At 34.2% G+C, this 17,155-nt stretch overlaps 1 protein-coding gene across 2 annotated transcripts in view; it reads right to left on the bottom strand.

Moving 5' to 3' along the window:
- The window catches only part of Hfm1 (HFM1, ATP dependent DNA helicase homolog), a 131,405-nt gene that overhangs the window by 45,273 nt on the left and 68,977 nt on the right, over window positions 1-17,155 (bottom strand). For both annotated transcript variants that reach the window (XM_023720346.1, XM_023720347.1), the window contains exons 20-23: window positions 9,865-9,945; window positions 4,696-4,787; window positions 2,980-3,086; window positions 2,842-2,889 (exon numbers count right to left, since the gene is read on the bottom strand). In XM_023720346.1, the coding sequence (XP_023576114.1) occupies window positions 2,842-2,889; window positions 2,980-3,086; window positions 4,696-4,787; window positions 9,865-9,945 (328 nt within the window). The remainder of the gene's footprint in view (window positions 1-2,841; window positions 2,890-2,979; window positions 3,087-4,695; window positions 4,788-9,864; window positions 9,946-17,155) is intronic.

Raw genomic sequence — 17,155 nt, 5'->3', positions numbered from 1 at the left:
GGCGGGGCTGGCTGGCATGTGGTGCTGGGGGATTGAACCGCGGTCCCTGTGCTTTGCCAAGCTTGTTCCAAGTAGGTACTTTAGACCACTGAGCCATCTCTCCAGCCCATAAGGACTTTTTTTTTTTTTTTGCTCCTTGAATGCCTTCAGGGCACTTTTGCATGGCTGGAGTGTTGTTGGGATCGAACTACAGCAAACTGAGGCTGCCAGCATTGTGGAAGCAGTCACTTAAAGAACTGAGCTAGGGCTGGGCCCCCTATAGTTTGTATTTAAAGAGTTAATATTCTGTTTCTTAGATGTATTTCTCTACCAATTCAAAATGTCTTAGGTTGTCTTGTTTGTTTTTGATCTTTTTTAATTTTTTTGTATCTTTTTGGTTGAATTTTTTTTGTGAAACCAGGGATTGAACTCAGGCCCTTGTGCTTGCCAGGGAAGTGCTTATTCCACTGAGCCATCTCCCCAGCCCCTTGAATTGTTTTTTAGGGGAGGTTTGTTTATTTATTTATTTATTTATTTATTTATTTATTGGTTCTGAGGACTGAACCCAGGGCTTCCAGCTTGGTAGGCAAGCATTTTACAGCTGAGCCAAATCCCCAGCCCCTCAAAAAGTCTTAGAGATTATGGAAAACTTAATAGATCATACAGCTCAATTGTCTGATTTTACAGATTAAATAAGTAATATGCAGATAAACTGTGACTTGCCCTTATTTATAATGGTATATGAGGGACTACACTAGAACTGGAACCTGGTGTCTTGATTTGCTCAACGGTTTTTTTTGTTTTTGTTTTTTTTTTTTTTCCAGTATACTCTGTTGCATCCATATTGTATTGAATCAAATCAAGGCATCTTCCCAAACGAATTTCTTCAGAACACTTTATTTATAATTTTAACGTTTCCATTAACCTTGTCTTAAATTAGATAATACAGTCTTTTTTTTCCTGAAAAACTTTATTCCACAGGGGCTCAGTCCTTCTTGGCAGCTGCCTTCCTCATGGCGGCCAGCACATTGCTCAGCTCCTCAAGCTTTCTCTTGTTGCAGATGTGCATCCCCACCCTTCTCTTGAACTTGAGGGCGCATTTGTCCTTGGAGACCTAGAGCAGCCCCGTGGGTGCACTGCTGGTGGGGGGGGGGCGAAGCTGCACACCTCCTGGATCATGTCCCACATGAACTTGGTGTGTTTGGTGAGGTGTCCGAGATGATTCACTCACATTCTTAGTCACCTTGTGGACCTTGATGAGGCCCACTGCAATGGAATAGCATAGGGCCATGGGTACTGTTCTTCAATGGTTGCTGAGGTGAAGCTGGATAATACAGTCTTAATTGGGACTGGCAAATATATATTATTATTCAGCTTAACATTATAATCCCCCACCTTTTGCATTTTATTTAAGCATAGCAAGAAAAGAATATGTATGTGTGTAGGAGTGTCTTCTATTAATCATAAATTTACATATAGCCTTTTGGTAGATGATGATGGCTAACATTACCATTTTGGTGACTCTCTCATGACCCTGTTGTATATTGAATTTCTGATATATTCTTTTCAAAGGTAATATTAATCATTTTAGTTTGAGATATTTATCCTTTAAGTTTCTGTCTGCTTAATTTCCTGGCTTTAATTGCTCAGTCTTCTCTCATCAATACTAGCTCTGTTTTATTTGTCTGTTTCTTTCTTTTTGGATTTTTTAGGGAAGGGTCTACAGAATGTTCAGGGTCTCAATACTAGATTGGACTTGTAGTGATCCACATGTTTACAGCCTCCCAAGAACTGGGATTACAGGCATGCACCACCACGCCCAGTCTCAATTGCCATCGCAGCAGGCCCCGGGATCAAACCCTTGGCCCCTGCACCTGTTTGCAGACACTGTACTCTGCTAAGCTATTTGGCCGTCCCTAGCTCTGTCTTCTTTAACTGGGATTTTTTTCAGTGAAATCATAAGATGTGATATGGCACTACCACTTGCATGGTATGAAAGAAATCTGAATTTCTTTTACACAAAGAAGTTTAAATGCAAGTGGTCTTGTCATGGCTAAACCTAATCCTTACTGAATGAGCACATCATTTCATTTAATTCTTACAACACCCTGATTTAGTCATTACTTAACCGTCATTAGTTCCTAGAACAAAAAAAATCACTGTATTTATGATTGCAAGTTAGATAAAATTCACTTAGTGTAATCTTAAATTATTCTTCCAGCTACTACTCCTCTATACAAACTACATTTTTTTTTCTTTTACAGAAAAGTCACAATCATATGCATTCCTTCATTTAGGCTTTGCTTTTACTATTTGTCTCTCCCAGAATACCACTACTATTCAGAAAACACTGATTATATGTATTTTAATACTATAACAATATTTTAACATGCATGGTTCTCATTCAACATAACTTGAAAATTCCTGATAAGAAGTATAAGAAGTATATTTTCTGTTGTTAACCTTACAACAACAGAACACATACTCAACAAATAGTTGATGATTAAAAAGATTCATAATTCATTTTTATTTGTTTGTTTTTGCAGTACCAGGTATCAAATGTGGGACACTGCACTAGCTAGGCAGACACTTAAGCTGCTTAGCTATCTCCCCAGCCCTCTATAATTCATTTTAATTAAGACCCAAAAGTTCTTAGAAATTAATTTTGCATCTACATTCTGACTCCATATTTTTATGTAAATATAGTTTTTGTATTAAGGAAACATGTTTCTTTTTAAACATGTATTAATGTTTCAAAACTTTTAACATTTTAAATGTTTCAAAACTAAAACAGAAAACCTTCATAATTATCAATCATAAACCAATAGTATATTAATACATTTAAAAAGTAACAATTATTACCAATTTACTTTCATTTCTCTTGTTTTAATTCTTCCTTCCATTGGAAATCTGTATATAAAAATACATGGCAAAATTTTATTATTTAACTTAATTAGATGAAACTTAAAGAATTATTTAAAACATACATTATTTCTTTACCTGATAGTTGTCTGATTTGGATCTTTGTTCAAAGTGTTCAGTGTTTTCTTTTCATTCATCCTTAATTGTACATCTAAAAATTCATTACAGCTGGCTATCTTTGCAACCTATAAAATTTAGGCATTTGTCCATTTAACATTCTTACTTCTTTTGTCTCATCATTTTTTCTGCAAATTTATTTTTTTATGCTGCCTTGGGCCATCATAATTTTATTCATTAACAGAGTTAAGAACCTGCTTTCTATACTTTATTGCATTAAAGATTTATTAATTCACTAACAAAGACTATAAACATCTGTAATATAGCAACTTCATGGCATATAATGTTATTATTAGATGTTAGGACTATACCACTAAGATTGTGAAGATTAACAAAATAAATTTTTCTATATTCAGGTCTCCTACACAGTAATAAACATTCAGTAAATACTGTATTGCTCTTTAATGTAATGATTAATAAATGTAAACCCCTGCTGCTACTCCTATTCCATTTACCCTTCTGAAAATCATTAACCCAATTATTTGGTAATGCAAATTTCTTAGAAATTCTTTAAATATCAACAAATATTCATTTTGTATGGCAAGTCTGCTGGCAAGTATTCTGTGTGCTTTGTTTTCCCACATCTGTAAAATGGAACTAACTTGTGTTAGTTCTCTTACACTCTTGTCGTATTTTAAGATCAGACAAGTCAGAGTTAATGTTGGATATTTTCTAATCTTGATTTCTTATTAGTTAAGAATAATGTTGATATGTAACTCTTTAATAACTAAATTCTATTGTGTATATTGGTACAATAATATTACAATAATCACTTTTGATTTTTTTTTTGTATTTTAGGGAAGGCTCTATAGGTGTTTAAGGTCTCACTACTAGATTGGACTCATAGTGATTCTCCTGTTAATAGCCTCCCAACTGCTGGGATTACAGGCATGTGCCACCAAGCCCAGTCTCAATCTCAGTGTGTCCTGGGGGCAGGGCTTTGAACCCCCAGCCCCTGTGCCTGCTTGCAGGCACTTTAATCCCCTGCCAGCCCACGTTTGATATTTAAAGTAAGAAAAAAGATGGTTTATATTTGAGAAAAATGTTTTCTTTTACAAATCTCTTGTTTCTTATTTATAGCTCCAGAAAAGGGAGAATGGACCAATGCAATTTTCAGACACTAACAATAATCATCAGTCTGCTCACTGCTGCAGCTGAGAGCTGCCCCACTATTAATATCATAACCTGTTGCTATACTAATTTTCTTCATTATCAATTCTTTTTTCTACACTATCACTGATACTGTTTTGTTTCCACTCTTATTATTCATTTGTGGCACATTTGACTACTGTGTCATGCTATGCTGTCTTGGAATGTTTCTTATATAGAAGACACTACACCAAGGTAACCATGAAAATTGTAAGGTAAATGCCACATCTACTTGGGGTATATGTATATAGGTTTTTTTTAGTTCTGGCAAGAAATATAATTATAACTATAATATATTCTAAGGAGGAATATTCTGTATGATCATGATCACAGAAATATTGAGGGAGATACAAACAGTATTAGAAATGCTTTCTGGCAGAATTTATTCTTAAATTGCATTATATATTTATATGTATTATTAGATTATATATATAGTTTCTCTAATACAATTTTGTACTATTAGTTGTTTTTCTAGTATTACTTTGCACTATAACATAATTATTTATTTTCTAGTGAAAATTAACTAACCAGATCTGATAAAGTTTCTTCTCCACTGATTGTAGAAAATTTCTTCACTGTTTCAAATGTAATATAATACCAAGCCATCAATCTTCCTGCTTCTATGACAAAACATGAAAAAATAAACATTCTTCCAATTAGCTAAAACAACTTTCATTTTCATTAGTTTGACAAACATTTTATTAACATTTATTCTGGACCTATAATGACACCTTTTTTTTTTTTTTTTTTTTTTTTTTTTTTTTTTTAGGGAAGGGTCTACAGGATGTTCAGGGTCTCACTACTAGTAGATCAGGCTCGTAGTGATCTGCCTATTTACAGCTTCCCAAAACCTGGGATTACAGGCATGCATCACTATGCCCAGTCTCAAGTGTCATCTCTGTGCGCCCCAGGGGCAGGGCTGGCACAGCAGGCCCAGGGATCAAAACCTTGACCCCTACTCCTGCTTGCAGGCATTTTAACCCACTGAGCTATTTGGCTGGCCCTATGACACCTTTGTATACCTAAAAATGTAGAACATATAATCTCTTGAATTTATGGGTTGGTTAAGATGATCATATACAAAGAGCTAGAGGACAAAATCCAGTGAATAATAATATTTACATATATTCTTAAATAGGGAAAAAGGAATTAAACCTAAAACAATGGTCAGTATGAAATAGCCTAGTAGAAAAAATAGTTCAGCAAGATTTTTAAAGGTAATAATATGTCTTTGCAGAGAAGAAATAAAGTCAATTATAAACTTTTAAACATCAAAATTTGTTTATTAAAAGAGAATAATAATAAGAAGAATGTCTTTATAATACTGTTCTCAGGGATATGGGTTGGTGATTTCAGTTCAGGTCTCTGACTGGGTTAGATACCTGGCTTCTTAATTGGATGAGGTAGGTGGGTGATCAGATGCAAATTAGATGCCAGTTCCTAATGTGTTATGGGGCTGATAAATCTGCTCATCTCAGAAATATTGTGAAGATTAAATGCAACATTAAAAATATATATTACTTGGCCTAACATTTAATAAATGTTGCCTATTATTATTAAGAAACTCAAATAATACCTGAGAGGTCATCAGAGGTTGAAATTATTATTTTTTTTAGTTTATGTAATGAGTTTTTTTTTTTTCAAATTGGTAGGACAGTTTCAATAATTCACACATTGCATGCATTCTTCCTAGTGGTTTGAAAAATTTTTAGAGTTTAGGTTTTGCCCATGATTTGTAAAAATAACATAGGACCAATTAAAGTTCCTCAGCAATATCTTAATTAAATTGGAACCCTAAGATAAATTGACTAGTGCTATAACTCAGTGACAGAGTGCTTATCTAGCATGCACAGGCCCTGGGTTCAATCCAAATATTACAAGAAACAAAGTAACAAACAGACAAAAACCAAAATAAGAACAATAAAAATAACACACAAAACAAGAAAAACTGTTCTGAAAATAGAATAGCTAGTCAACTGAAGGGTGGGAATAAGTAGATGGGATAGGTGACTGATGGAATGGGGTTTACTTAAGAGGTTACTGGATTCAATTATAAGTTGTCTAAAACTATCCTAAAGTATTTCAAGAATTGTGAGCATACCTCCCTCCCCGCCAAAAAAAAAAAAAAAAAAAAAAAAAAAACAGCTAGAAAGAGAAAGAATTAGTAATTATGTACTTTGTATATTGTATATTGTTATCAAGGAAAGAATTAGTAATTATGTGCTATGGGTTTTGGTAAGGAGGGGAATATTTTTGGCATTCCAATAGAGTTACAGGCATAAAAGACATAGTACAGATGAACTAAAATCAGAGATAGAGAAAGGCCAGAAGAGCCTAAAGACCACTTTCTGAATTAAGGGACTGGTGAAACTGTTCACCCAAGAGGAGGGTGATGCAAGAGATCTAGAAAGAGAGTTTCTAGATGGGTAAAGTGGAGCATGAATGCAATCCCAGAACTTGGGAGGCCAAGGCAGGAAGATCATATATTTGAGGTCAGCCAGGCTACATAGTGAGATCCTGTCTTCAAAAAAGGATGCTGTCTTCATGCTGGAATATAGTTCAGTACCAAGGTCCCGAGTACAATCTCCAGCAGTGCAAGCACACACACAAGGAATTCATATATAAAAATTAAAAAAGACAAAATATTTGTAACATAAATGATTAAGAAGTCATAAAAATAATTATAAATAGTATATTTCATACAATTACTTATAAATAGCATATTTCATATTCCTATATCTATGTATGCAATGTCAAGCAAAATGATTATGAAATAAACTTTTTGCTAAAGGAAAGTAAAGTAACTAAATGAAGTACAAGAATCTTCTGTAAAGCATCAAAGAACTAACAAAATATCTGTCTGGAAGGAGCTTACAACCAAGAGATAAAATAAAATTCACTAGATTTCACTCCTAAAAATTGAGGTGTGTAGGTCTGTGGTGTGGTTAATTGCACTCTTAATGCAACAGCACCTTTAGTTGATTTTGACAGCAAGTAGTCAAACCAACCACATTTTAAGAAACATTATCCTAATCTGTAATAAGGAATATTTTCAGCTCTAAGACTGGATCATCTTTCTGATGTTTGACGATTAACTGAACAGGGAATGGCGGCAAATGAAAGAGAAACCAAAGGTGTCAAATGTTTAATCTTAGGCTTAGTAAAAATGTTAAGGAGAACAACAGACAAAAATATACTTTCTTGGCCTTAGACAAAAGAAAATAACAATCATATTACATTAATATGTTTTTGCATTCATTATCGCATTTGAGTAACCCAATATGGTAAAGAGGACACAAAATATATTCCTGTTTTTCAGACAGACAAACTAGGACTTGGTTAAAGTCACAGAAAACAGAACTGGAGATGAAATTTAGGAATGTTAAAATACAAATTTTATTTTCATTTTACTTTACATCAAATTAATTTTATATGCTTTTATGTGTCCAATATGTTACATAAATTAGATTGCCAATAGAAAATTGAGGATCAAATTCTGTGGCAAAAGTGAGAGACTAGAGTAGCTATAGCTGTGAAGGTAAATAATGTTTTCAAATAAAGGAACAGAAATTGGAAATGAAGATGCAAAGCTGAAAACTCTAAGAAGTCCACAGTGAGCACAAAGGTTAACGAAGACTGATTTAAAAAGCAGAAAGAGAATCAAAATAGTAAAGTGTTAAGAGAAAATCAGTTAGGCAGTATTCACTGATGACTGAAAAGGAAGAAATGTTATATAGATCATTTATTAAATATGTTATAAGAACATCAGTGGATTCAAGAAGCACTACAGGGGTTGAAAGTGGAAATGAACATGAGAAAAAGATTCATGAGAATGAAAATATCTAAGAATAGATGAAAAAGTACATTAGTAATTTTCATGCTCCCTTTAGTGACACATCTTAGAATATGAAAAAGTTCATTCTTAGAAACAAAATTAGGCTTATTAGAATAAAGACCAGCAAGAAAGGGGAAGAATGTAATTAATCTAGGACTCAGACAGGACAGTAAATTATTAAAAACTTAATCTTAGCCAAGTGTGGTGCCAGGCACTTACACTCCCAGCTATTCAATAGTAAGACAGGAGGACTACAAGTGTCTATCAGCCTGGGAAACTTAATGAGAACTTATCTCAAAATAAAAACTTTAAAAAGTGCTAGGGATATAACGTAGCACTCCCAAACTTCAATCCTTAATATTATCATTAAAAAACAAACGCACAAACCAAAAAAAACCTCAAAAATATTAAGTACAAATAAAGCATGACACAGAATTATATATTTCCATAGTATGGCTACAAATATATGAACATATGTTAAAATGGAAGATACACGCCAAATACTAATAGATTCTGAATTCTGAAAAAAAACTCTTTATTCCCCAACTTTTCTTAAAAGGATTAACTAAAACAATGAAGTTGATTTTCCCCCCAAAAAATCTAATCATGAGTACTAAAAACTATGAAACATTTTTCCTTTGTTGTTTTTATTTGTTTTAGTTTGGTCTGGTTTTGGTTTTCAGAGATAGGATCTTGCTATGTATTTGAAGCTAACCTTGAACTCACTACTTTGTAGCCCAGGTGACTTTAAAACTCCTAAGTGATCCTTTTATCTCAGCCTCCCAAATGCTGAGAATACAGACACGTACCACCACACCCAGATGAAACATTTTTTTGAACCCAGCTAAATATGGGGAGGGGATAGGGCTCAGAACATCTTCCTTTAAATATGACGTCTTGAATAAGGAATATTTTAAGCTGAAGGAATTTTAAAAACAGCATGGGCAAGGACTTTCTGACCTTCCCATGAAGTAGTTATAAAACTCCCACATGAAAGGTGTCTTCCTTTTACCTATAGGAAAATAACATCTTTATCCCTGAAGGTAAAGAATGTAGAGAGATATCTGAATGAAAAGCCTTTGCTATGTTTCCTCCAGTTTACTACATTTAGCTTATAGCCCCTTTGTCCTATCATATTCCCTCATGACTTTCTACTTTTCATTAAACTTAGCATAAAAATATTCAGGTTTAACTACTTTTTGAACCTACAGTTCCTTATGATGGTTCTCATGTCATATAGAACTTACATGAGATAAATCTCTATGCTTTCCTACTGTTAATGTCTTGCTATAGAAGCCCCAGTCAATGAATCTATGATGAGTGAAAGAAAAGGTTGGGTTTTTTCCCTGCTCTGCGAGAAGCTAAGTAAGTATCAAGATAACAAATGTTTAGATAACTAAGAACTAGAAAAAAGTATCTATAATATTTATAAAAGGTCTAAAGCACTGCAAATATTCAGGAATTTCAAACCCTCTGCTAAAAATCACCAGAATCAGTGAAGACAAATTCTGGGTCTGTCAAACAAACAAACAAACAAACAAACTACATTTACAAACAACACTGGTATAAATTTACTATGCTTCATGGCTAATAATAATGATACTGTTAAGAATGGAAACAATTTAGTTTTATCCTAACTTCTATTTTGTATTATTTTATTTACTTGTTCTTCTGAAACAGAATCTCACTGTTACCCAGGCAGGCTTGAAACTTACAATTCTCCTGCCTCAGCCTCCTGAATAGCTGGGAATAGAGGTGTATGTCAACATCCTTGGACCATCATTTAAATTTCAGTATAATAATTTTTTATTTAGTCTTAAGTGAGCAATTATCAGATTGACGAACAACCATAGAAAAATTACCTGTTGGTTTGAAATTGACATCTCCATCTATCTTTATCAAGTCCAGGGATGATAAATCATTCAGGTTCTTCAAACACAATTCTGTTCAATTTTAGAAAACATATCTTAATTTTAGTAAAATGATGAAGCAAAGCAAAAGAGAATCTATTATTAAATATACTAAAGTTGTGTTATGCTATGATTTCTTTTTTTTTTAAAGTTTATTTATTTAGTGTGTGTGTGTGTGTGTGTGTGTGTGTGTGGCCAGCTCAGCCCACCAGGGGGCGCGGCTGGCTGGCATGTGGTGCTGGGGGATCGAACCGTGGTCCCTGTGCTTTGCCAAGCTTGTTCCAAGTAGGTGCTCTAGACCACTGAGCCATCTCGCCAGCCCCAATGCTATGATTTCTTGGAAGAATTGTCCCTATTAAATCTGTGAGGAAGGGGCTGGGGAGATGGCTCAGTGGAATAAGCACTTCCCTGGCAAGCACAAGGGCCTGAGTTCAATCCCTGGTTCAGAAAAAAAAAAAAAAAATCTGTGAGGAAAAAATAATTAAAGTAAAAAAGTCAACTAATATGCTCAAAATATATCCTAATAATAACAACAATATAAATAGCAAAAAGAACATCTCATAAGTGATAAAATACCATTTGGGGCATTTACAATGGTATACATATCTTAATTTAACTCTCAAAATAACACAATAAGGAATCATCATTATTATATCAATATACAAATCAGACAACTAAAGAATATAAATTAAGTAACTTGCTCTAGGTCTAAGTAAACATTTTGCTCTGTCTTCCATTATGACAGTAGTTTTAATTTCTTTTTTCTTTAAATTTTTTTCAAAATTTAAAAAATTTTTTTTTCAAACTTTAAATTTCTTTAAACTTCCATCAAAGATTTTTTATGCACAAATTATAAGAGTCCAATAGTTCTATGAAGTGTATTCAACAACCCACCTGTCTCTTCCCCCTTCTCACTTTTTTTAGGTAACTAATCTTTTTTAGCTGACTTTTTAGTATTTACTTGCATTTTTGTGTATTTGTTTGGTTTGTTTTTTGTATCAGGGATCAAACTCAGAACCTTATGCCTGCCAGGCAGGCACTTATCCTGTTGAACAATATCCCCAGCCTACCTTTCTTTGAAATAGGAAACTAATGGAGTTCATGATCACAAGTCAATAAGGATCTATATACCTCTAATTGTAGCCTATTGCTTAAAATTTTCTCTCTGCCTTATGTTATAGCTCAGAAGTGAGTGGCTGAGAGCACAGTACCATACTTGTTCTATCCAAAAAGAAGAGCAGCACTTTTCCAACTCTTTTTTCTTTCTTCCAACTCTAATGAAATTGAAAAGGTAGTAACATTTCCAAATTCATTCCTGGAAGCAAGCATGACCTTCATATCAAAACCAAAGAACAATCCAACCAAAAAAAGACACTTTCTAATGAACAGAGAAGCAAAACATCCTTGAGAAATGCTAGCAAATACGCCACAAGTCATCAAGAAGATTACACATCATGACCAAGTAGGATTCATCTCAGGGATGTAGGGATGGTTCATCATATGCAAATCAATAAATGTAGTGCACCATATTAACAGAGCCAAAGACAAAACCCATTATATGATCACTTTAATAAATGCAAAAAAAAGCATTTGACAAAGTCTGAAACCTATTCAAGATAAAAACCCCAAAAATAATTGGAATAGAAGGTCTTTATTTCAATCTAATAAAGCCATCTATGACAAACTAACAGCCAACATCACACTAAATGGACAAAAGTTGAAAGCTTTCACTCTAAAGTCAGGAACAAGGGGCCAGCAAGATAGCTCAGCAGACTAAATCACCTGCTTAGGCAAGCTTAGGAAAGCAGAGGCAAGCTCAGGGACCAAGGTTCAATACTCATGCTATGTCAGCCCTACCCTCAGGGCAGGTTGAGCTACCCCAGCATAGTGGTGCATGCTTGTAATCCCAGCACTGAGGAAGCTGAAAGAAGGAGAATCACAAGTCTGAGCTGTGTAGTGAGACCCTGCAACAACCAAATACAGAAAGAAAGAAAGAAAGAAAGAAAGAAAGAAAGAAAGAAAGAAAGAAAGAAAGAAAGAAAGAAAATAAGTTAAGGTCAGGAACAAGATAAAGATACTCATTATCACCACTCTTATTTCAATGTAATTCTGGAAACATTAGGTAGAGCAATTAGAGAAAAGAAAAAACAAAGGAAAGAAAGAAGTTAAATTATCATTATTTGCAGATGGCATGATGTTACTTAAAAGATCCCCACAACTCTACCAAAAGACTTCTAGATTTACTAACTAAAATAAGTAACATAGCTAGATACAAAGTCAATACTTAAAAATCAATGGCATTCCTATACATGAATAGTAAACTCACTGAAAGAGAAATCAGCGAAACAATACTTTTCACAATAGCATCCCCAAAGTGAAACACCTAGGAATCAATGAAGAAAGTAAAAAACTTCCACATTGAAAAACTACAGTACTCTGAAAAACCAGATCAAAGAGTATATCGAAAATGTAAAGATATCCCTTGTTTGGGGAAGAAAGAATCAATATAATTAAAATGGCTGTACTTCCAAAATAATCATACAGATTTAATGCAATCCCAATGAAAATGCCAGTAGCATATTTCTCAGAATTGGAGAAAATAATCTTAAAATTCATTTGAAACCAGAAGAGACCTTGAATAGCAAAAGCAATACTGGGCAACAAAGGCAAAGTAGGGAGCATCACAACCCTAACTTGAAATTATACTACAAATTTGTAGTATAATTTGGTATTGAAAACAACAAAATTATACTACAAATTTGTAGTATAATATGGTATTGAAAACAACAAAACCAAAACAAAACAAAAAAGACCTCTGGAGCAATAGAAATAGATTTGAAGATGTAGAAACAACTATTCAACTATTGAATCATCTCATTTTTGACAAAGGAGCCAAACACCTTTACTGGAAGAAAGACAGCCTTCTTTAATAAATGGTGCTGGAAAAATTGGCTTTCCAGGGGCCACTCAGTAGAATAAGTGCTTCCCTGGCAAATGCAAGGGTCTGAGTTCAATCCTCGGTTCGGGGAAAAAAAAAGGCTTTCCACATGCCAAAGATTAAAACTAGATCCATATCATTCTTCATTAAACTAAAATCAAAATGGATCAAAGATCTACATATTAAAACAGAAACAGTCAATCTGCTGAAAGACAGGATAGATAGAACTGTTAAAGATATTGATGTAGGCAAAGACTTTATGAACAAAGCTCTGTTCTCATGGTAATTACCACAAAAAAAAATCAACAACTGGGACCTCATCTTATTAAAAATCTTTGCATGGCAAAAGAAATGACCAATAGTATGAAGAGACAACTCACAGAGTGAAAAAATTTTTAGCCAGTTGTCTCTCTGACAAAGGACTAATATCCAGAATATATAAAGAAATCAAAATAAAAAAATCAGACCCCTCAAATTTAAAGACACAATACAAAAAATGGGTATCTGAGATGAATCTCAGATGAAGAAGTATAAATGGCAAATAAATATATGAAAAAATACTCAACATCACTAGTCATTCATGAGAGGCAAATTAAAACAGTGCTGAGATTTCATCTCACTTCAGAAAGAATAGCTATTATCAAGAAACTAACCAGGGCTCGTGACATAGCTCAGTGGTCTAAAGTGACTGTGTAGGCAAGCTTAGGCAAGCACTCGGGGATCTTGGTTTGATCAGCATCACATGCTGTGCCAGCCCCAATCCCATGGTGGGCTGAGCTGAGTGGCCAATGGACTACTGGACTATATTGGATAACTTTGCTGAATTCATGCACCTACAATATTTGAATGGCAATGGAATACCCATCTCTGACAAAAGTAAAAAAAAAAGGGGGATATAAATGAAGGACCATTTTGTAATTTAAAATATATATATATATATACATATATATGTATATACAAAATAGTTAGTATAGATATACAGCTACTTTCTCTTAGTTCAATGAGAAGAAAGATTTGTACAAATAGTGTTTGACAAGATATCATATCTGCATCTTGTACTATGAATAACTAATACAAAGACTACAATATGCAATGCATTAATTATTGTAACTGTCCTACTAACCTGTTTTGAAACTATCTCAATGCTATTTATTTCTCAATAAAATTAATACCAAAAAAAGAAAGAAACTAACCAATAACAAAGACTGGCAGGACTCTGAGGAAAAAGAAACAATTCTCCACTGATGGTGGGAGTGCAGACTGGTGCAACTATAACAAAATCAGTGTGGAGATTCCTCAAAAAACTAAAATTAAAAGTTCCATTTGACCCAGCTATTCACTTTCCTGGTATCTTTCCCCCAAAAGTAAAAGCATCACACCACAGTGATACAGTGATACATACACGCCAATGTTTATAGTGGCACAGTTTGTAATAGATAAATCTTGGAGACAACCCAAATACTCATCAGTGGATGAATGGATAAAGAGGATATGGGTTTTTTTTTTTTTTTTAAAAAAAAAAAAAAAAAAAAAAGGGGGGGGAACCCGGCCAAAAAAAAAAAAAAAAAAAAAAAAAAAAAAGGATGTGCTTGAAACTTTTCTAGCTAAATAGACTTTGAAACCATACTATCAAGTGAAATAAAGTGGACACACATGTTGAAATACCAGTTGGTTCTGCTGGTGTGAGAAACCGAAAGTGTAACTAGGGACCAAAATGTACAATAGATATTGGGAAATAGGAAGAAAATATTAAAACAAGAAGGAAAAAAGGAGTCAGGGAGAAAGGAAAGAAGGGAAAAAAGAATAGAAGGAAGAATGGAAACTGTAAATAAGAAAGGGAAGGAGGGGTTGAAGGGAGCAGAGAGGGGGAAGAAAGAAGCAAGATATATCATGTATAGTAAAATTAAACATTAAAATAGATTTTAATTGAATTAAAAATTAAATGAGGCTAGGAAGATAGCACAGTGGCCTAAGTGCCTGCCTGGCAAATGCAAGGACCTGGATTCAATCCCTGTTACCACATGCCATGCTTGCTGGAACCTCAGGTGTGCTGTGCCTAACACCAAAACTGGGCATGGTGACACACGCCTATAATCCCAGCACTGGAGAGGCTGAGACAGGTGGGACACTATGAATCCCAGTTGTGTAGTGAGACCCTGTGCCAAATAAATAAATAAATAAATAAGATTAAAAAATTAAAGTTAAAGCAGCAGCTCACCAAAAATTCTTTAAAAGCAAGGTTTTTTTGGAATACTGTAAGTAATACTGCTTAGTAAACTTCATAGTATAAAATGTTTTTTTCATAATTTTATTGATAAATAGCAATGAGAGTTTCAAATCAAATCGCTAGGACAGTTTCAATAATTAACACACTGCATACATTCTTCTTAGTGGTTATTTGCTGTACAAGATGCGGACTTGATATCCTATTTACAAACACCATTAGAACAAATCATTCTATTCATTAACAGAATGTAACTATATATCTATCCTAACCACTTTGAATACACAGATACAAAATGGACATTCATCTGTATACCCTTTTTTTGTTAAGTTCTATTATTTGAATATTATAGGCGTGTAAACTCAGCAAAATATTCTAAAAGAGTCCAGTAGCCCATAATAGCACTGGGTCTTCTGTTTAACTGGCAATGTCAGAAATTGTTGACCTGAGTCCCCCACAGCTCAACATAATAGCATGGCTTTACTTCCTGTATTTCGCTTCATACTTTTCTACTTGATGGTTAAGACCAAGGTAAAGCAGGACCTATGCAATAAGAGTTGTAGCTTTTGGATCTGATAACGTCAGTGAAATCCCCTCAGGATTTATCCTGAGATCCTGTACCTCGGATTGTAGAACCTTTGTCAGTGTCAGCCATGTGGATGAGTCACGGCCATTGCTTGGCCAATGTGCTCTCTGTGAAGTATAAAATGTTTGATAATTAAGGATTTGAAGTGTTTTCTTTTTTTTTTTTTTTTTCTCCTTGAATGCCTTCATTTTTTTTGCTCCTTGAATGCCTTCAGGGCACTTTTGGATGGCTGGAGTGTTGTGGGGATCGAACTATAGCAACCTGAGGCTGCCAGCATTGTGGAAGCAGCCACTTAAAGAACGGAGTTAGGGCCAGGCCCCCTTGAAGTGTTTTCTAACTTTCTCCATTACCCACTATTCAGTCAGTTCATTACCCAGTAATCAGTCAGTCAAGGAAGAATGTTTACCATACTTTATATTGAGCACCAGTCTAAGCTCTACATTGATAGCAATGTATCATATAATGACCATCTTCTTAGGATTTATATTTTACTGAAGAAAGCAATCAATACACTAATAATAAAGTTTCAGGTATTGAAAGATATGTAAAAATACCTTATAGCTAGAAAATGAAGTATAGTTTTTAAGATTTTAACTAAAGCTTATGTGTATTTCTAATATGTGCTAGGTTCTGATACAAAGTAAGGGTATAGTCCCTCCAATTTTTAAAACACAGATGTTACATAGATTTTGCACAATAAAGGAAAACAATAACAACAGGGAAGTCAATTTGTCTTACTGCCAACAAATGAATATTTGAATAAAATAGTACAGGAAGACCTCTCAGAGTAGCTAATCTTCAATAGAGACATGAATGAAATGGATTAAAACCCATGTAAATATTCTAGAACATTTCTTAGGATAGAAATGTTCTAAGAATAAGGAGAAAGAATGCAAATGATCTGAGTCAGAATGAGCTTGGCATGGCTTAAAGAAGAACATAACAATTTGTAGACAGCAGAATAAAAGGAAGAAAGTGATAAGAGATGAAAGCAGAAAGGCAGGACAGCAAGTAGGATTTTTTTTTCTTTGAGTGGGGGAAGTCTGATGGAAGTTTCCATTGTATTCTACAAGTGATAAAGGAATTATTAGAAGGTACAGACCAAAAAGACATAACCGAATTTAAGAAACATCATACAGTACACTTAAGATCTCTTTCTGAAAAATTTAAGGCACATATCTAAGAATGATATGAAGGCTCAGAAAACACAATCTCAGAGTATGTCAAAGAAATTGAAAAAGTCTGTAACAGTTACTGTCCCTTATCTTTCCTTGTGAAACATGACTTACCTTGCCTGGAGGTAGAACCAAAGATTCTCATTCTGAAAGGGTCCTGCCTGATACCCCCAGGTAATAAAACACTAAATGATTAATTGAATAAGGAAGCTGTAGTTTGGGGCCAGGGAGATAGCTCAGTGGAATAAGTGCTTACCTGGCAAGAACAAAGTCCTGACTTTGATCCCTGGTGCAACAACAAAAAAACATTCTGCTCCAAT

The sequence above is a fragment of the Octodon degus genome, unplaced genomic scaffold (genome assembly GCF_000260255.1).
Source record: "Octodon degus isolate 3935 unplaced genomic scaffold, OctDeg1.0 scaffold00074, whole genome shotgun sequence".
Classification (NCBI taxonomy): Eukaryota; Metazoa; Chordata; class Mammalia; order Rodentia; family Octodontidae; genus Octodon; species Octodon degus.
The sequence above is the reverse complement of the archived record's forward strand: the minus strand, read 5'-3'. Positions and strand labels throughout refer to the sequence as shown.